The 21,586-nt window shown below is 39.4% G+C and overlaps 1 protein-coding gene across 1 annotated transcript in view; it reads right to left on the minus strand.

The window, feature by feature from the left end:
• The window catches only part of GABRA6 (gamma-aminobutyric acid type A receptor subunit alpha6), a 225,624-nt gene that overhangs the window by 165,242 nt on the left and 38,796 nt on the right, over window positions 1–21,586 (minus strand). The window contains exons 7-8 of the mRNA XM_073620841.1: window positions 12,613–12,765; window positions 7,433–7,689 (exon numbers count right to left, since the gene is read on the minus strand). Coding sequence (XP_073476942.1) covers window positions 7,433–7,689; window positions 12,613–12,765 — 410 coding nt within the window. The remainder of the gene's footprint in view (window positions 1–7,432; window positions 7,690–12,612; window positions 12,766–21,586) is intronic.

The following is a 21,586-nucleotide window of genomic DNA, read 5'->3' on the forward strand; positions in this document are numbered from 1 at the left end:
TGCCGAACGAGAGGGGGCGGGGAATAGACTAGAAAGAATGTCAGGGGCGGGCAGAGTTTCACGCATGCGCAGTGTCTATAAAGCGTAACACGCTTGCATAGTACGTACAATCTGTGAGCGGAGGAAGGAGTATCGGAGGCGCTGATTGTGATAACGAAGGTAAGATAAAAACTTGGGCCTATACTGCTTCTAGATTGAGGCCTATATTGTAACAAGATTAGGAGAGTTTTGCCTGGCATTAGGGTTTGTCTTGTGTATTGCAGATAAAATGGATGGCTTCAATGACCACAACTTCCTCCCCCTGTTCATAGACAAGTACAGGGAGCTGCCCTGTCTGTGGCAGGTCAAACACCCGCATTATAATCATAAACAAAAGAGGCAGGCAGCACTGGAGAAACTGCTGGAATTGGTTAAGCCGGTGGTCCCCACGGCAACCATCCCCTATTTAAAAGCAAAAATTGGTGGCCTGAGGAGCACTTATCTTAGGGAGCGCAAGAAGGTCACAGATTCCCAGAGATCCGGAGCTGCAGCAGATGACATTTATGTCCCCAGGCTGTGGTACTATAAGAGACTACGATTTCTGTCAGACCAGACTGGAGTCAAGGAATCCCTCTCAGCCCTTCCTTCCACTCTTCCTTCCACCCCAGCTGAGGCTTCCGATTTCCAACCTGGGACTTCCAGCCAGGAAGAAGTGGAGGAGCCCAGCTGGAGTCAGGTATAGCATTCTTCTACAGATTTCCTGGTCAAGAAATAAATGATGTTTACTAGATGTTGTTATTGATCACTAATTGCTGATTTAATAAAGTGTTTTACATATCAATAGACAGTAGTGGGCAAAAATAATTGGGACAAGAATGAAAAATGCTGGGCTCAGAATGATAGTCTGTTATATTTGTTAACATTCAATTTGCAACAGTCATGAGGTGAAAATTGTGTGTGATTGATGAAGAAAAAACAAAAACTATGTCCCTTTTTTATACACAGGAAGACCTCAGCCAGGACGTGGCTCTGGAATGTGGCACACAGGAGGAGGCTGTGGAATGTGGCAGCCAGGAGGAGGCGAGGGTTAGTGGTAGCCAGGAGGAGGCGGGGCTTAGTGGCAGCCAGGAGAAGCCTGGGCCCAGTAGGAGCCTGACAGAATTGCAGGTTCCTCCCCTCTGCCTTCCAACCAAAAGACCCAGGAAGGGGAGTCACATGCAGGATTAAGCACTCAGGCTGATTCAGGAGGCTTCTGTGTCCCTCAGAGCCACCCCCACTCCTGAAAAGGCCTTTGCCTGCATGGCTACCACCAAACTGCAGGGCATGCAGGAGGGCCACCGCCAGCTGTGTGAGGACCTTCTTTATAAAGTCTTAACTAAGGGGATGAGGGGCGAAATCACACCCAATACCCACCTGAGTGAGTTGGAATATCCTCCTCCTCCTCCTCCTGCCACAACTACACCACCACAGCCACAGCGTGGAAGGAAGCGTGGAAGGAAGACCAGAGAGTGATGGCCTGGGTTCAGTCTGGTCTGACAAAAGATGCAGGCTCTTGTATGACCACAGCCTGGGGACACAGATGTCATCTGCTGCTTTCATGATCTCTGGGACTTCTGGACCAGACTGCACTCCCTTAGATATGGACTCCTCAGGCCACCAATTTTGGCTGTAAATAATTGATGTCTGCCCTGGGGGCCAAAGGCTTCGCCAATTTCTGCTGTTTCTCCAGCCTTGCCTCCCTCTTTGTTTGGTTCGGATCCCTTAATAAAGGAGCTTTGTTTCAATTATACTCGCCTATGTGTGTTTTCCTTCAAAAAGGACAGTTTGTTTGTGAGGAGGCAGGTACATTTCAAAAATACAATGTCAAATTAACAAGAGACACCAACACCAAGCAATCTCCTTGAGATTAAAAACACCAAGCAATCTCCTTGAGATTAAATAATACAATATAATAATGGTGTTGTGGTAACTTGATACACAAAACACACAAAAAAATATTCAGGATGTTAAATAACTAAAAAAAAAAAAAAAAATAACAACAAGATCAGCCTTGAAAAAAATACAAACCAAAAAAAAAAAACACATCAGGCTTGAACAAAAAAAAAACAAAAAAAAATGATAGATTTTTTGTCAGATGTGACAAATCATAATATATTGAGGGAATCACGATAAATAATAAAGAAAGAAGTTTGTGAGAAGTCTATGTGCATATCAGCAGCTAAACTACTTTGTTCTTCCTGCATTATAAAGAAGAAGAGAGTGCGCTGTTTTAAACAATTTTAAACACTGTAGCCTGACGAAAGTGCTCTATCCATTTCGAACGCTAATTTTACCAGACAGAGCTGTTCCGTCTCGGAATTTCTTCTGAGCATGCGTGAGCGAGCACTTTGTGCGTCGGAATTGTCCACACACGGTCAAAATTTACATGATCGGATTTTGTTGTCGGAAAATTTTATAGCTTGCTCTCAAACTTTGTGTGTCAGAAAGTCAGATGGAAAAAGTCCGGTGGAGCCCACACACGGTCAAATTTTCCAACAACTCGCTCCAATCGCACATTTTCCGTCGGAAAATCCAACCGTGTGTACGGGGCATTAGATTCACCATGCATTTCTTTTTTCTGTTTTATTTTGCATTCACTCTCCACTATCACCATTGCTCACCTCGCACCTTCTTCCATTCCTTTTCCTTTCTTTCTGTTTTTGTCCAATTTTTTCCCATTCTTTCCTTCTTTTTAATTTTCTTCCTATCCTTTTTCTCTCCTTTCCCCTTCCCCTCCCCCTCTTTTTCTTTCCCCCTTTTTGCCTTTCCCCTCACTTTCTCTCCCTTCTTGCCCCTCTCCCCAATTTTTTTTTCTTCCCATCCCCCTTTCCTCCCCACCCATTCCTCACATGTCAGTTTTTGGTTCGTACTTTTTACATCTTTTTCTTTCCTTTTTCTCCTCTTTTCCTTTTCCCTTCTATTCTATTCTTGTTTTCTTTTTCCTTTGAGTCTTAGCACTATATCTAGATATACGTTAGAATTTATGATTACTAAGTATACATTTCTTCTTCATGTCACCTGTTATGACAATCAGGTAAATTAACCAAGCTTGGTTTAAACTATGATTACCATGAACCTTCTTACCCAATTGAAGTATACATATTTAGAGTTAAATCTCAACGATATCGCCTTCATAAGCACTAATTAGTGCTGTTGTTTTCTCTCTAGGTTGCAGGTGCTGCTGACCCTCACGCCCCTTACCAACTATAGGGCATTTTCCACATTTGTTATCCATCGTAAGTTGCGCAGCTGTGCTGGGCCTTTTCCTTCTTTCCCCCCCACTGGGGGTGTTGACGGGCCGGGGGTATTTGGGCCAGGGCCCTGAGGTGGAGGTTTTCTGAAAGCTTCAGATTTAGGAAAAATGGCTACACATTTGTGATTGGTAACTGTGCTTTAAACTGTTTTGCATCCTTATTTTTATTATAAATAATTTTGTACATTTGCATTGATCCAATCTTTATGCATGTAAATCTTTTCTACAGCACATCCATTTCCTCTGAAGAAGACCCGATGGGGTCGAAACGCGGCAGTTTAAGCCAAGTGCTTGACCATTTATATAGTTGTGTGTAGTTTTATATGCGCTTGTGTGCTTTTAAAATATCTCCTGTACCATAGCTCCTGTTTTATACTCTACTGTCTTCATATTTTCAATAAAATTTATCTTTTTTCTATTAAGAGTCATCCCCTTATATTATATTTCTGCTGCCTAGAAAACCCCTTTCCTTGGGGGACAATTCCCTTGTTTCTGCTCTACTTGGGGTGTGCAGCAATTCTCTTCTCTCAAGTGTTCCCCTGTCTTCATGGCCATATAGTATATATACTGCTGTTCAGAGTATATAGTGCCCGGGGGACCCCCATGTCATTTAAAAAAAAAAAAAAAATTGGGTGCGGAGCTCCCCTTAATATCCATACCAGACCCAAAGGGCCTGGTAATGGACTGGGGGGGGACCCATGCTGTTTTTTTTCAATGATTTTCATCTATATTGCTGGGACCCAACAATACATTACAGCCACCAGTAGTTTTAAATGACATTTTTCCTTTAAAAATGTCATTTTGCTGTGGTATTGTTCTAAACATGGGAAAAATCTGCTACTTTACAGGCATACTAAGGACACCCCCCTGAACGATATTTAAAGGAATAATTCATTTTTATTGTTTTACTTTAAGCATTAAACATACAATGGTGACAGGGACTTGATGGAAGGAGACAGCTTGCCCACATCCCTATATAGATACACAATGGGGGATTTTTCCTCTTAATGGGACTTTGTAGAGCAGGAGTCTCAAGACAATATATCAAAAATATTATAAACAATAATTTTATTTATCAAAAGGTTTAAAAAGACATAGCAAATGGTAAAAAAGGAAAAAATGGATGCCAAAATTTTTTAGATGATGATGGTACAACAATTATACATGACAATGTTCAAAGATACACTTAACCCCACAAAAGCTGTTTCAGCAAGAAAAGGCTGTGAAGGCTGATATATTGTCTTGAGACTCCTGCCCTACAAAGTCCCATTAAGAGAAAAAATCCCCCATTGTGTCACTTTAAGCATTAAGATCACTGCTCCCAAAAAAACCTGTTTTAGAAACTTTTTTTTGCATTGATATATGTCCCCTGGAGCAGGACCCAGGTCCCCAAATGCTTTTTATGGCAATAATTGCATATAAGCCTTTAAAATTAGCACTTTTGATTTTTAGCGTTTGTGTACCATAGAGTTTAACGGTGTTCACGTGTTCAAACTAATTTTTTGCACGTTCGCATGTTCTGCTGCGAACCAAACCAGGGGGTGTTCGGCTCATCCCTAATACCACTAATACCTGCATATATACTGCTACAGCACACAGAGCTTAGAACAGGAAGGAGAGGGAGAAGGAGCTAAATGAAAGCCTAGCACAGAACAATTATAACACAAGAACATCTTACAAATGCACGTAGCAATAGCCTCTACTAGCTAAAGGGAAAAACATAAAAGAAAAAGAGATATGAGCAGTGTCCAAACCTGTTAAGTTGTCCAGAAAAAGAAAGTTAAGCTAGGCAATTGTAGGGTTGCCAGCAGTATAAACTAGTCTAGCTTGGAATCCACCAAATTGGCAACTCTAAAAATCATGACTAACTCATTCTAATCACCTTTGATGAAAGAAAAGAGCAGAACAGAGGATAATAGAAGAGCATGAAAATCACAAAGCCAAAGTTCACAAGTAAATGAAGATGGTTTAAATTTGAATAACTTTGGATAAAATGGCAATCCATACCATAAAGACCACCACATGAACTTAAATGTTTGAAGAGCTGTAATGTTGTTCCTACCCACTAGGTGGCATATGTATTGTAATTTTGTCTACAGTATAACTAATACTCTTTGCTGTAAAACTTACATGGGTCAACCTCCAACTGAATATCCTAATATTTACCACAAATCATTGATCATTGTTGCTGTTTATATTATTTACATTCATGTTCAGAAAACACTATAGTGCAGAGACATCAGGCTAAACTTTACTAACAGAACCTAAAGGTAGTCTTTTTTTTTTGCTGTAATATATAAACTTTACTACCATAAATTACTAGAAAAAAGTAACAGATCATGCTTTTTGTACTGAAAAGGTTTGGCCCTCTTCAGTAAGATTTTTTTGTTTTTACAATTTAAATGGTATGAAAATATAATTTCAGACCCATAGAGTGTAGCGTTCCAGAGTACGCTGCCTATAAAGCACAGAGTTCAGATGTGTGCTGCGAGAGTACAGAGATCAGGTGTGCACTGTGCACAGAGAGCAGTGTTCCTTTAGAGTGCAGAGTTCAGGTGTGTGCTGCCTATAGAATGCAGAGTTCAGGTGTGCGTTGCCTATAAAGAAGCCGAGTTGAGGTGTGCGCTGCCTATAGAGAGCAGAGTTTAGGTGTGTACTGCGCATAGAGTGCAGAGTTCAGCTGAGAGGGGGAGGAGGGGGGGAAAGATGGGGGTGAAAGGGGAAGCATGTGGGAGAGACAGATTAGGGAGAATGGGGTTGACAGATGGGGAAGAAGGGGAGGAGGAGGGAACAGATGGGAGATTAGTGGGGGAGACAGATGGGGAGAAGGGGGGACAGATATGGGAGGAGGGGGGAGACAGATGGGGGGAGAAGGGGAGGAGGGGGAGACAGATGGGGAGAGAAGGGGGGAGTCAGATGGAGGAGAAGGCAAGAGGGGGGAACTGATGAGGATTTGGAGGGTGACAGATGGAAGAAAAGGAGGTGGGGACAGATGGGGGAGAAGGAGGGGATAGATAGGGGGAGGGGGAGGGTGACACAGATTGGGGAGAAAGGGAGACAGATGGAAGAGAAGGGGATGGGGAACTGATGGGGGATTTGGGGATGACAGATGGGAGAAAAGGAAGAGGGGACAGATAGAGTGGAGGGGGAACATATGGGGGAGAAGGAGGGGACAGATGGGGGGAGGGGTGAGACAGATGGGGAGAAGTGGGGACAGATGGGGGAGAAGAGGGGAGATATGGAGAGTTCAGTGAAATACTCACTCACCCCAGGCTGGTCTCTGCAGGCTCAGGTATCATTTATGCAGCCCTGATCTAGCTGAAGCTGCTGTAGTTCCAATCTCCCACCCACACGTCCCTTTCTCAGACAGACAGCACTGGCTGCACACACAGGTATTGCAATGTGGGCAGGCAGACAAAAAGATAGGGGCAGGAGGACGAGGAGCAGACTGAGCCCTCTCTCCTCTTCTGTTCATGGAGCGGAGGGGTGGCGGCAGGGGGAGTGTGTTGGCTGAAAGCTGGGCATTGTGAGTTATAGCTGTTGTAGTTCTAGTAGCTTCTGCTGATATTGATGATGTGCAAACCTGTCTGGGCACAGCATCCATGAGAGAGGAGAATTGTTTGGGGGGTGCAACTGAAATCTGGGGGTGCCTAGCCCACCCCAGCACCCCCCTAGATCCAGCCATGTTCCATAGGAGAGTTCAGGCCGCAGGGAGGACACAGGCTTCACGGTGTGCTGCTTCCGGGCTAGCGTGGCTGTGCACATCCACCGCCCAATCCTCTGCTTTCACTGGCATGGGACAGGGAACATGGAAGGTTCAGTGCAGGCAGCCGCTGGGAGAGAAGCGTGTCAATTGTTGACACAGAAACCTTGATTCTGTGTTTACAGATGACAGGAGAATGCAGCAAGCGCAGGGAGTACCTGAGGTAGTTTTGGCTGAAAAAAACCCCCAACGCCACCACACAGAGCGATATGCATACGGGGTGACCCGGCACACCCCATGCGAACGCCTATGTTCAGACTAAAGAAATATAGGCATATTTCAGGAACATTTACAATAATTTTCTGTAGTTTTGATCTGCAGCCAGCAAATAAATGTTACTAAAATCTGATCTAGTCTCTATGTGTACAATATATAATACTTTTTACTGAATAACTTACTGTGACAATCTCATCCTCTGCCACCGCTGTCACGGCCACTGCTGCTAAGGTAGCTGATTCTTTAGCAACCTTCATCATAACTTTTTGAGTCTGGAGATTGGTAAAATAATTCACTGCAGCAAACTCAATGAGTGCAGAGAATACGAAGGCAAAACAGACAGCTATAAACCAGTCCATTGCAGTTGCATATGATACTTTTGGGAAAGAGTGCCTTGCACTGATGCTTAAAGTGGTCATTGTAAGAACTGTTGTAATCCCTTTAAAATAAAGAATAAATAATATTAGTCACTTTTTATTATGCTACTTCTATATGCACACACGAACAAAGAAGAAAAAAAAAGTCTCCTAATGCCACCCCCATCAAATCATTCTCTGCAGATATTAGCTTTTGTACCACCACCCCCTCTCCCTTTAGAATGTAAGCTCTATGAGCAGGGCCCTCCTATACCTTTTGTATTGAACTGTACTGTAATTGTGTTGTCCCCCCTATACATTGTAAAGCGCTGCGTAAACTGTTGGCGCTATATAAATCGCGTATAATAATAATAATAATAATAATAATAATGCTAAATATGTAAACCATTATTTTGGCACATGAAAATTAACTAGGATGTTACCTAGAATGAGTGCTCATATTTCAAATATCTCAGAATTAACTGATTTATTATTACAGACATCCGCCATTACCCCATCCATTGGCAAAAATCATTCAAACTCTTCAAACACCCTACAGCCAATCAAATTATTGGGTGGTAGAATAAATTGTCTGGGATGACTCGATGTCCGCCGGTGACGTGTGATTGTGGCACGGAGAGGCAGAGCGAGGAGGTGTAAACAAGGCATTTCCCTGTTCTGCCTAGCAACATGACAGGGATCTACTGCTCCCAGTGATTGGGAGTAGTGATCTCTGTCATATTCTAGTGAGCCCATCCCCCTACAGTTATAACACACTGAGGGAACACACTTAACCCCTTGATCGCCCCCTAGTGTTCAACCCCTTCCCTGCCAGTGACATTTACACAGTAATCAGTGCATTTTTATCTGTATAAATGCCAATGGTCCCAAAATAGCGTCAAAAGTGTCCGATCTGTCCACCGCAATGTCGCAGTCATGACAAAAATCGCAGATCGCTGCCATTACTAATAAAAAAATTAATAATAAAAATGCCATAAATCTATCCCTTATTTTGTAGATGCGATAACTTTTGCACAAACCAATCAATATACGCCTATTGCGTTTTTTTTTTACCAAAAATATGTAGAAGAATACATATTGGCCTTTTTTTTATATTTGTTTGGGATATTTATTATAGCAAAACGTAAAAAAATATTGCTTTTTTTTCAAAATTGTTGCTCTTTTTTGTTTATAGCACAAAAAATAAAAAATCGCAGAGGTGATCAAATAACACCAAAAGTAAGCTCTTGTGCGAAATTTGTGGGAAAAAGGACGACAATTATGTTTTGGGTACAACGTTGCATGACCGCGTAATTGTCAGTTAAAGCAATGCAGTGCCGTATCGCAGAAAAGGGCTTGGGCAGGAAGGGGGTAAATCTTTCCAGGGATAAAGTGGTTAAGGATAAGCCTAACAACAGCTGATAGCACCATACAGTATCTCACAAATGTGAGTACACCCCTCACATTTTTATAAATATTTTATTATATCGTTTCATGTGACAACACTGAAAAAATGACACTTTGCTACAATGTAAAGTAGTGAGTGTACAGCTTGTATAACAGTGTAAATTAGCTTTCCCCTCAAAATAACTCCACTCACAGCCATTAACATCTAAACCGCTGGCAACAAAAGTGAGTACACCCCTTAGTGAAAATGTCCAAATTGGGACCAATTAGCCATTTTCCCTCCCCGGTGTCATGTGACTCGTTAGTGTTACAAGGTCTCAGGTGTGAAATTGGAGCAAGTGTGTTAAATTTGGTGTTATCACTATCGCTCTCTCATACTGGTCAATACTGGTCAAACAGAAGGTGGAGGAGTTCAATGTCTCTAACATCCACCAGCTCTGTGATGTCATCATGGAGGAGTGGAAGATGACTCCAGTGGCAACCTGTGAAGCTCTGGTGAACTCCATGCCCAAGAGGGTTAAGGCAGTGCTGGAAAATAATGGTGGCCACACAAAATATTGAAACTTTGGGCCCAATTTGGACATTTTCACTTAGGGGTGTACTCACTTTTGTTGCCAGCGATTTAAACATTAATGGCTGTGTGTTGAGTTATTTTGAGGGGACAGCAAATGTATACTGTTATACAAACTGTACAATCACTACTTTACATAGTAGTAAAGTGTCATTTCTCCAGTGTTGTCACATGAAAAGATAGAATAAAATATTTACAAAAATGTGAGGGGTGTACTCACTTTTGTGAGATACTGTATGCATTTACAGTCATGCTCATAAGTTTGCATGCCCTTGCAGAAATTGTGAAATTTTGGCATTAATATTGAAAATATGACTGATCATGCCAAAAAAACTGTCTTTTATTAAAGGATAGACCAATTTTCAGGTAGACCAATTTTTCTTGGTCTACCTGACCTTGGCTTGGTATCAAAAGAGCACCTAATTTTCCACTTCTTAATAAGTGATTAAACAGTACTGACTGGCATATTCAAAGCTTTTGATATCTTTTTATATCCTTTTCCATCTTTGTAAAGTTGCATTACCTTGTTACACAGGTCTTTTGACAGTTCTTTTCTACCTCCTCATGGCTCAGTGTCTAGCCTGCTTAATGCATCCATGTGAGAGCTAACAATCTCATTGACTCTTTATACACAGACACTAATTGTGATTTTTAAAAGCCACAGATGTGGAAAATTAACCTTTTAATTGCCATTTTAACCTGTGTGTGCCACCTTCTGTGTCTGTACCAAGGATAAACATTCCAGGGTATGTAAACTTTTTATCAGGGCCATTTGGGTGATTTCTGTTATCATTATGATTTAAAAAGGATCCAAAAAACTATGTGATAATAAAGGGCTTCATGTGATTGCTATCCTTAAATAAAAGACATTTTTTTTTTTACAAGATCAGTCATATTTTCAATATTAATGCCAAAATTTCACAATTTATGCCAGGGTATGCAAACTTTTGAGCACAACTGTATGCCAGGATCTTCAGGTTGCCCTGTCATGTCTCTGCTACCCTTAGAATGATTAGAATTTCACTGCAAGATTTGCTGACCATTTGTCAAGCAACACCTAATGCATACATTGCTAATCAAAATAATCGGAAATTAAGTGTCTTCTGTGCAATTCCTTGGTATTCAAAACAATTTATGTGTTCATTTTTTTCACTGGTATGGTAACAAGCCAATCTTATTTTTTTAAATTGAGCTAATTGATTAAGGCAAAGAGGATTGTACAAAGGTGATGTAACCTATAATTACCAATCAGCAATATCTAAATAGATAATTAAATGGCCTGATCACTTTCAGATGTGCTTGATATTGTGTGGGATAAATAATTATCACACCAAGGATTGTTTAATAAGTAAGTGCAAAGTTCAAACCATAGCAACCAATCATTTTAATCTACTGTAGTAGATTCATAAAATGTTACTGTGAGTTATTGTGAAAGTTAGAAACAAGCACCACGCAGGATTCTTCCACTGTGACAACAATAACATTTGCCTTGATTTATTACACCAAAAGCAAGGCAAGCTCATTATACAGATTCATTTCAGAAGAATTATTAAGTCATGTGTAAATCTAAAATATAAACAAAACATGCAGTACCCCACTGTTACTATATCCATGCAGTCATTAGAGAATACTAAACTCACACCTGTGATAGATAGGAAGGGTAAGCTACAAATCTTACATTTAGATACACAGATACAAAATACACAAAACATATACAATTCAATAAAACAAGTTGCGATACATTTGTGTCTTTCTGCTCAACAACACATTCCATTAAAAAAAAAAAAAAAAAAATCTAAATTAAATATGGATCCAAAAGCAAATGGAAATTAAGATTAGGTTTAAGAAAACATAATAAATTAAAGTGACCTAGTGCACTGTGTCATTTGAATTGCAATTAATATAGTGCTCTGATGCATATTTTATCTCCTCCAGCTGATGTAAGTTTTTTGAGAGCTTTAAATGTCTAATTTTGGCACTGGTACAAATAATTGAAAGACTGATATGCTTCTGATACTTTCACAAGTGTTGACTAAATAATTCACTGGACGGTTAACTTTGTTACTTCTTCAGGAGTTAGGTTATAGTCTAATGTTAGGAAAGGGATAAGATTAAATATTAAGGGTTGATTTTCAATAATAGTTTAGGTGTTAGGAGATACATTTTTATAATAATTTTAAGGATTAGGAGTTACATTTTGAAAAGCTTCAATGCAGTGTTGCTTTTTAGTTTACATTACATTCCAGTACTATGTGGTAGGTAAGAGTAAAAGTTTAAACTTAAGGTAGATTAAATGTTAAGGTTGTAGATAGGAAAAGGTAAAATGTTGGAGAGACAATGCAGAGATAGTGCAGGGGAACAGCATAGTTTAGAGTGAAATGCCTGTTATTGCTACTAAATGCCCTTCACCAAAATGTCCTGCTCTTAATTTCCAGTGCTGTATTCATCAAAATAAAAAAATGTATTTGTATGGGACAGTTTTTAAAAGTAGCAGAATTTTTCCCAGAAAATAATTCCCTGATATATTAACATCTTTATAATTAATCACTTCCCATCCTTAGGCCATTTTAAGATTTTCAGGACTTTAAGTGGTTAAACAAACTCATGGCTGCAGCTAGAGCCAATTCAAATTAATCATATCTTTATTATGGTATGGAAATAAACTCCATAGGTCAAACTTTATAGATGACCATAACAGTGGATATTCAGTACATAAAAATCTCTATGTGCAAAGCACCTTCCACCAACCAACGTATTACCTCACCTTGCACCATCATCATCTTCACATTTTTGCTGTCTTATTCAATAATGTAAAAATGTATGAAGTGTTCAGTGTTAGATATTAAAAAAGGTATTTCTGTTAAAGGTGTAACTTTCCTTTTTTTTGTCTCCCTGTTTACAGGAACTTACAGCATTATCCAAGGGTAAGATGATGTGACAGACATGTCTTGGGTATAAATCTCCAGCAACATAAGGTAAGTATTTATTTAGCTATATATAGGTTCTAAAAAATAAGCTAGGTCCATACCCGCAACAGTCCTTGCTGGAACTGATTCTTTGTTGATCCAAAACACAACTTGAGACAACACAACAGTCATGCTGCATGGAATGTATGTATGGATGATGTAATAGCCTATTTTCCTTCGTAGGTAAAACAGGACAATTTGCTGTGAATATTCACCTGTAACAAATAGACAATGAAATGATAAATGAATAATGAAATGGGAGGTAAAGGGTGCATCAATTCCAAGGCATACCAAAAACTGTTCTAGCCGGAACAGATTCTTTGTTGATCCAAAAAGACACCTGAGAAAGAATGACGGTCATTATGCAAGGGATATATGTCTGTATGACAAAATATCCCATTTTCCTTTGCAGGTGGAAATGCACTGTCATTACAATGTATTCACCTGTTGATTAAAAAACAAACATATAATTAACTCAAAGGATACAAATAAATGTAACGAATATTACCATTATTAACAGATACTGTTTCAATTTTACAGTGGGATCCACACTGCTAGTATTGTGGCTGGACTAAATTAATAAAAAAAGGGGCGCGGCCAGCAGCCAAGGAGTATGGCTGCTTATGGCTGCTTAGAATTAGAACTCTGTTTCACAGCGGCAAACCTGAGCTAATCTCGCAGTCCCTGGGCCTCGGAACATGACAATTTCACCGCCCAGGCCATCGGGCACTTGTAGAAATTATGTCTAGGAAAAGAAAAGAGACAGAAAAACTCGGGCGGATGACAGACTTTTTCCAGCTGCCCTGCCGCCAGCACAGCCAGGATAGGAAACCCGCATGGCAGATCTCAGGCAAACAGAGATAGCTCCCAACGCTTCTCAACCAACAAATCCTGACTTAATACAGAGAGCAACGTTCACTCCCAATCCTCCTCATCTTCATCCAGCCCTGTGAGGGCAAAACAGAAAAACCGTCAGCAAAATATAGATGAAGGAGACATGGGAGATGTTTCTCTTAATGATACAGGGGAATTACAAGACTCTTGAAATTACATCTTGGAGTTTCCTACTAAAGACCAGCCTGTATTAGACATGGCATTAAAAGACATGCTTGTCTCACTGCGCAGCACAATACATTCAGATATTCTATCCCTGACAAATCATTTCAAAACTGACTACCTGAACCAAGGTATCACTCAAATCAGCTACCAAGGGACACGATTGTCCTCTTATATTTCTACCAAACCAAGGACAAATTCCTTATGCGCACAAGAAACCCAGAGAATAGGCCTCCATGCACTTAAGGCCTCTCATTCTTTCCAGACGTATCTGTATACACAATGCAAAGGAGAAGAAATATGGCTACCATCACTAAATCTTTGTGGAACCATCAGATCATATACCGATGAACCGATGGGTATACCCGGCCAAGCTTCAAGTTACCAAAGATGGAAACATGGTCATCATTGCCTCGTTAGATGAAGGAATCTGCCTCCTGAAAGATTGAAACATTCTGGAATCCGACAAAGGTCCTCAATCTGCATCTTCCTCACCACAGCCTCAGCCACCTACCTGGCAAAGTGCAGAGATTGGATGAAGGCCCAGGATACAATATAACCTTACTTCCTCATCACAGCTCCAGTAAGCTCATGGAAAATACCACAGTTTTGTTTTTGACCCCTTCACACAAGTGGGAATTCTTCCCCTCAGATTCTATTCTATATCCTTTTTTACTATTCTACACCAGGAATTATTTTTGTTATTTTTTACTGGTGTTTAGCAACAATTTCATTGAGTTTGAATAAGTGTTCAAGCATTTCAGGATGCTAACATTCTCATGTTAAACCACAGAACTAACCATATCAATTTATTAAAAAAAAATTTTTCATTGAATTTATTAATAGTAAAAGTAAAGGTTGTTTTAAAAAATAGTAACAAATAGACATTGAAAATGTTAACGCCAGTGAAAATGAAGAAAAGGCCAATTACATTTAGATCTGGTCCTATTAAGTATAGATGAGTGAAATGACTTGAGAACTTGATTCAAAGTGAATTGGGTGTAGTTACTAAGGGCATAATGTAGAAAATATTTTACAATTCATGGGGTTGATTTGCTACAGACAAATAAGCTATTCCTTTAACCACTTCAGCCCTGGAAGGTTTTATCCCCTTGCTGACCAGGCCATTTTTTGTGATACGGAGCTGCGTTGCTTTAACTGATAATTGCACGGTCATGCGACACTGTACCCAAATAAAATTGTTGTCCTTTTTTTCCCTCAAATAGAGCTTTCTTTTGGTGATATTCGATCACCTCTGAGGTTTTTATTTTTGCGCTATAAACATAAAAAGAGCAGCTATTTTGAATAAAAAACAATATTCCTTACTTTCTTCTATAAAACATTGCCAATAAAAAAAAATTAAAAATCTAATTTCTTCATCAGTTTAGGCCAATATGTATTCTGTTACATATTTTTGGTAAAAAAAATTCCAGTAAGCGTTTATTGATTGGTTTGCACAAAAGTTATTGCGTCTACAAACTTTGGGTTAGATTTATGGCATTTTTATTTATTTAATTTATTTTTTTACTAGTAATGGTGGCGATCTGCAATTTTTAGCAGGACTGTGACATTGCGGCAGACAAATCTGACCCTAAGTGACACTTTTTGGGGGCCAGTAACACCAATACAGTGATCAGTGCTAAAAAAATGCACTGATTCCTGTATAAATGACACTTGCAGCGAAGGGGTTAACACTAGTAGATAAGATAATTTTTTGTTGTTGTTGTTTGCTTGTTTTATGTTGTGTCTTGTTTTCTGTTTTCCTTCTTCCAAATGGTTTTTGTTTTTGCAGAGTTTGCATTAGGCTTAATAATGTTTCTGCTGGTCAATAATTTAAAATTAAACTTAAAGTTCTATCCCTTTGGAAGGGTATGTGGGTGTAGAGCAACTGAGCAACTGTGATAGGTTTTGTATACTTTTTTATATACGTATTTGGGTTTGACCAGATGTTGAAGGTTGTTTCATGGAATGTGAGAGGAGCTAATAGTTCTCTGACACACAAAGCAATTTTGATACTTTTGTAGTCTACAGCAGATGCACGCCACCCCAGAAAAAGTGCAGTTTTTGACACGCTGTAGTGTAGATACGGCATATCACTCTGCATATTCTTCTTATGCGTGTCAATCCTGGTTATGGTAGTGGCGGTTTCTCCTGTGAATGGGTGGAGGTGGATAGGTACAGGAAATATATTTTTTTGTGTTGCAGACTTTTAATAGGCATTTTGTGATTGCTAATGTATATATCCCCCCCATATTCATGTGAGGTAATACAGTTATTTATAAAGTTCGTGACTGATATAATTCTGCTCCCAGTCCTTATGATGGGCAATTTTAACAATGTCTTTATTATCAAACAGGATAGGTTTCCATGCCCTAGGAATGCTAATGTAGAATGCTTGACACCATTGGGCAAACTATGTGGGGAATGTGGTCTGCACAATTTGTGACAAAAGTTATATCCTTGGAAAATGCAATACTCGTGTTACTCCAAGACCCATAAAACCTTATCCCGCATCGATATGTTGGGATCCTATAAAGTATTTAGGTATATCTCTTCTATTGATATCTTGCCTAGAGGCGTGTCTGACCATTCCCCCTTGCCACTCTTGAGGACAATACTATCGGAATAAAGCGATCTATGTGGAAACTTAACCCACTTTGGCTTCAGATAATTTCTACACATGATCATATACAAAAGGCCATAAATCTTTTTTTAGAAATTAATTTGACCACTGCATCTCCCTTGATTGTCTGGGACACTATAAAGGCCTATCTTAGGGGCCTTCTTATTAAAGTAATTAGTGTGGCCAAAACAAAAAGTAGAAAGGAAGTTAATTTGGTAAATGAGCGGGTGATTACGACTGAGGCAGCATATGTTCAGGATTCAACTACTGAAAACTGTTCCCTATGGGTAGAGGTGCAATCTCAACTCAAACTCTTTATGGAAAAAAGAGCGCAGGATAAGCAATTTTTCAATAAACGTTTGGGGTGGGCAAAGGGGGGAAAACTGGGGAAACTTCTAGCTGCGATTGCCCAATCAAAAAACAAATACTTCTTTTATAAATGTTATAAAATCAAAAGATGGCACGCTTTGTACTAAAACACAAGATATCTTGATGGTTTTTAAATCCTTTTACCAGGAGTTATATAGTTCAAGAGCCATTTATGCAAATGCTGATCTAAATTCTTAGATGACATTAACCTTCCTACTCTGTCCTATTCTGATAAATGTATGCTGAATGATCCAATTACTATAGAGGAATTGGAAGCTGTTGTGGCGACTCTTCCTAAAGGAAAAGCCCCTGGAATAGACGGTATCCCCAATGAGGTGTATAGCCAATATGGTAAAACACTTTTACCCCTTATGCTACAGACCTTAATGCTGCTCTAAGGGAAGGTTGTCCATCTCTGTCTATGACAGAGGCTATAATCGTGGTTATACCTAAGAAAAGGAAAGACACGCTATCTCCTGTCCTGACTCTTACAGGCCAATATTGTTGTTTAATACTGATATTAAATTAGCTAAGATTATGGCCAATAGATTAAAGAGAGTTATCAAATCGATTATTCATACAGGTCAAACAGGTTTTATGCCCAACTCCTCAACTCCTATAAATGTAAGATGTACCTTTTTAAACATATAAACTCCTGTTGATAACTTAACTTGTAAAGTTTTGCTGTCTTTAGATGCCGCCAAGGCATTTGACAGTATATGGTGTTATATATGGGAAGTACTTAAACGTTTTGGCTTTGGCAACATTTTTTGCAACTGGGTCAAGCTCCTATATACAACATCTAAGGTCTTTATAAGAGTTAACGGGAATGTGTCTGACCCCTTTAATCTCTCCCAAGGTACTAGGCAAGCGTGTCCACTGTCACCCTGTTTTCAATAGTGATAGAACCCCTTGCAGTTATGTTGAGGCAAATGGAGGGGGTGAGAGGCTTCTGCAGAGGGAAACATGAGGACAAAATAGCTCTGTATGCAGATGATATCTTGCTATACTTAGCTGACACTCAGGAGTCACTGGTTGATGCAGTGTCTGCTATAGAAACGTTTGGTGTCTTTTCTGGTCTTGGGATTAACTGGAATAAGTCAGTACTGCTCCCATTGGACCCTCTCCGGGACCCTCTCCCCCCACAGTATCACAACTTAGGGTGGATGCAGAGATTAAATACCTGAGGGTGACTATCTCTCCCCAACCTAAAGAATATATCTCCCAAAACTTGCTACCATTAATTCAGAAATTTAGATCTCAAAATGAAGTTTGGTGTAAGCTGCACTTTCTGTGGCTGGTTTTGCCAATCTCTTGAAAATGATATGGATGCCACAATTATTGTATTATTTACATAATTTGCCTTCCTGAATTGTGCAGAAATATTTCAAGAGATTTGGTACGATCTTTCAGAGCTTGATATGGCGGAATAAGCCAGCTAGAATTAAATATGAATATCTACAATATCCTAATGCTCAAGGTGGGCTTTCAGCTCCTAATCCTTGGATATATATTCCTGGTGGCTCAACTTCAACATTTTGCAGATTGGGAAACTCTTCTTTTGATATACTTAGCACCTTATTCGATAACGACAATCCATTACTCTCTCTTGATTCTTCTATTTTACCCTTTAATCAATATACTTAGCCTACATTTCATCTGATATATAAGGTCTGGCAGTCTACCAAAACAATATTGGGTATTCCAGGACATAGCTGTACTAGATATACTCTGTTATGGCCTAATAGGGCGTTTTCTGAAGTTTACCACTTGGAAGAATTTTCTAGATGGGAACGTGCAGGGATTACTAACTTGATGCAATTGTACTCCGATGGAGTGCTGGAAACTTATCAGCAGCTTTGTACTGACTATGGTTTGGATAAAAGGTGTTTTTTTCAATACCTACAATTAAGACAAGCTTTAAAAAACAAGGTATGGCCCTGACCATCCTCTTTTACAAAATCCCTGTCTTGGACAGTGTAGTACAAGCAAACAACACAAAGGGACTCTCTAAAGTATATATGAAATTATTATCTGAACTGCTTCTTAAATTTCCGATTCCATGTAGTCAAAAATGGGAGATGGATATTGATGTGGATCTAGAAGAAATATGGGACCAAATAATGAAGAATGTTCAGCCTGTGTCGATATCCCCAACACATAGAATGACCCAACTTTTTATTTTGTACAGGGCATATCGTACCACAGAGTTGCTGCATAGAGTAGGTATATTTGTTTTGGAGATGCCCAAAACTGCATCGATATTGGCAAGATGTGATAGATACGATAAATTCCATATATGACATCTCACTTACTCCTGATCCTGTCCTGTGTCTCCTCAGGTATCTAAATTCTAACAATTTAGTATATAATGAGACAGTGGCCTTAATGCGAATGCTTTTTCTGGTGTGTAAATGAATAGCCTCTCGATGGATTTCATCTAACCCCCTACCCTTGGGGAATGGGTAAAGGAAACGGATAAACATGTACTATTTGAGAAATATACTTATCTTCAATGTAATGCATCTTGGAAATTTCAGAAAATATGGAAAAAAATGGATAGATGCCCCATATTCCAACCTAGGTTGAAAATGAAGAGTGGGGAATAGGGCTGAGCCTGATGTTCGAGTCGAACGTAAGTACAACTCGAGCATCGGGTGTCCGCCTGTTCGCCGAACAGCAAACATTATGCGCATAATGTTCACGGCAAATTTGAAAGCAGCGGAACACCGTTAAAGTCTATGGGACAATAACATGAAAAACCAAAAGTGCTCATTTTAAAGGCTTACAGTATATGCAAGTTATTGCCATAAAAATTGTTTGAGGACCTGGGTCCTTCCCCAGGGGACATGTATCAATGCAAAACAGGTTTTTAAAAACTGCCGTTTTTTTGGGAGCAGTGATTTTAATAATGCTTAAAGTGAAACAATAAAAATAAAATATATTCCTTTAAATATCGTGCCTGGGAGGTGTCTATAGTATGCCTGTAAAGTGGCACAATTTTCCCGTGTTTAGAATAGTACCACAGTAAAATGATATTTCTACAGGAAAAAAAGTAATTTAAAACTGATCGCAGCTGTAATGAATTGTCGGGTCTCGGCAATATAGATAAAAATCATTGAAAAAAACAGCATGGGTTTCCCCCCAGTCCATTACCAGGCCCTTTGGGTCTGGTATGAATATTAAGGTGGGGGGCTTATCAGAATCTTGAAGCACCCTTTAACAAGGGGACCCCCAGATCCCACTCCCTCCTATGTGAAGTGGTATGAGGTACATTGTACCCCCATCAATTCACAAAAAAGTGTCAAAAATAGTCAGACAGGGGACACTTTGAGACAAGTCCCTTATTAAAAAATAAAAAAATAAAAATGTCCAGTGATGTCCATTCATCTTCTATCATGAACCGAAAAAAGAAAATAAAAATGCAACAGCTCTGTCTCCATGGGAGGCTCCTGTCGAGTGACACTTCTTCTCGGTGACAGCTGTTATATAGCTGAGGGCGGGGCCACTTGGTGATGTAAACGGGGAACCCGCCTTCCTCTGACATCATGCCCCCAGAGCTTAAGGGAGGTTTCATTGCAAAGTGCACAACCTATTTGTCTTTAGTAAATCAACCCCATGTGTCCAACCAATTAAATTATTATTGAATCCCTTTGATTAGTTCAATAAAATGCTACAGACCTCAACTTTCTGCCAACCACCAACTACTTTGTAGTTCACACTCTAGAATGTTGTCCACATTTGTTTAAGATGGCATGGTGCACTCATGAGAGCCCTAAGTGGTGCTCCAGATCATTAGTTTGCTGCAATCTGGATCCTGACCAAGGTCGTGGTCTGGATCCTGACCAAGTGACTGTCTCATCTTGAACAGTGATCACCACTTAGGAGCAAGCTCTTTCCCCCACTCATTGCCGCTGTGTGTATAAACAAAAAAAATCAACAATTTGGAAAAAAAAATTACATTTTTAACTTTCTGCTATAAAAAATATACCCAATAAAAAAGTTTTAAAAATCAAATTTCTTCATCAATGTAGGCCAATCTATATTCTGCTACATATTTTTGGTAAAACAATTCCAATAAGTGTATATTGGCTGGTTTGTACAAAAGTTCTAGGATCTACAAACTATGTGATATTTTTATTAATTTCTTTTTATTTATTTTTTTTACTAGTAATGGCGGTGATCAGCGACTTATAGCGGGACTGCGATATTGCATCGGAGAATTGGCCCTCTAACTAACACTTGTTTGAAAAAAAATGGAGAATTCCCCATGGGGCTTTTTAGCAGCAAGTATGAGTCAAAAAAGTTCATAAGAATCACTTGTTTTATTATCAAAAGATAGTTGGACATCAATAAAATACAAAAGTTAAAATATGAGTTCTGGTATACACAGTGCAAAACAGTTTGAATTGAGAAGGAAGATCAATAATTGATAATACCATGTGGTTTGGTTTTTAGAAAATATACAACAGAGAATGTTTCCCCACAGTGTTATTAATTATAATGATACCATCCCATGTGTAGGAAATGCCCCAATGCATTTCGACCTTAAAGGTTATGGTCTTCTTCAGGGGGTTCTTACATTTCTATGAGTACATCAAAAAAGACAGATTTTCAGTATTACATGATGATGTACAATCACATTTCATTATACATTATCATATGTTAGACTTGGTAATCATGATATATTTACCCCTTCCACCAAATGGGCTCGCTTATCCAGAGATTTCTCTTTATTAAAACACACAAAGAAAAACAGAAGATCCCCCCACAGGTAACCCAGTCAGGGAATTGTCCTCACCTCTACCCCAAAGGGGCAACCCCGGGCCTGTGGGGCTTACAAGTGGTCACAGGTTAGTGTGCCCTCCACAGGGGAAATGTAAGGGCTGAGACACCTGAAAATTGCTATAATTGTGACAATTAATGTGCTGTATATATATTATATTACAGTTATGGCATGGGTTATAACAGTTCATTTACAGGGAGAA

Source organism: Aquarana catesbeiana, linkage group LG03 (genome assembly GCF_042186555.1).
Source record: "Aquarana catesbeiana isolate 2022-GZ linkage group LG03, ASM4218655v1, whole genome shotgun sequence".
NCBI lineage: Eukaryota > Metazoa > Chordata > Amphibia > Anura > Ranidae > Aquarana > Aquarana catesbeiana.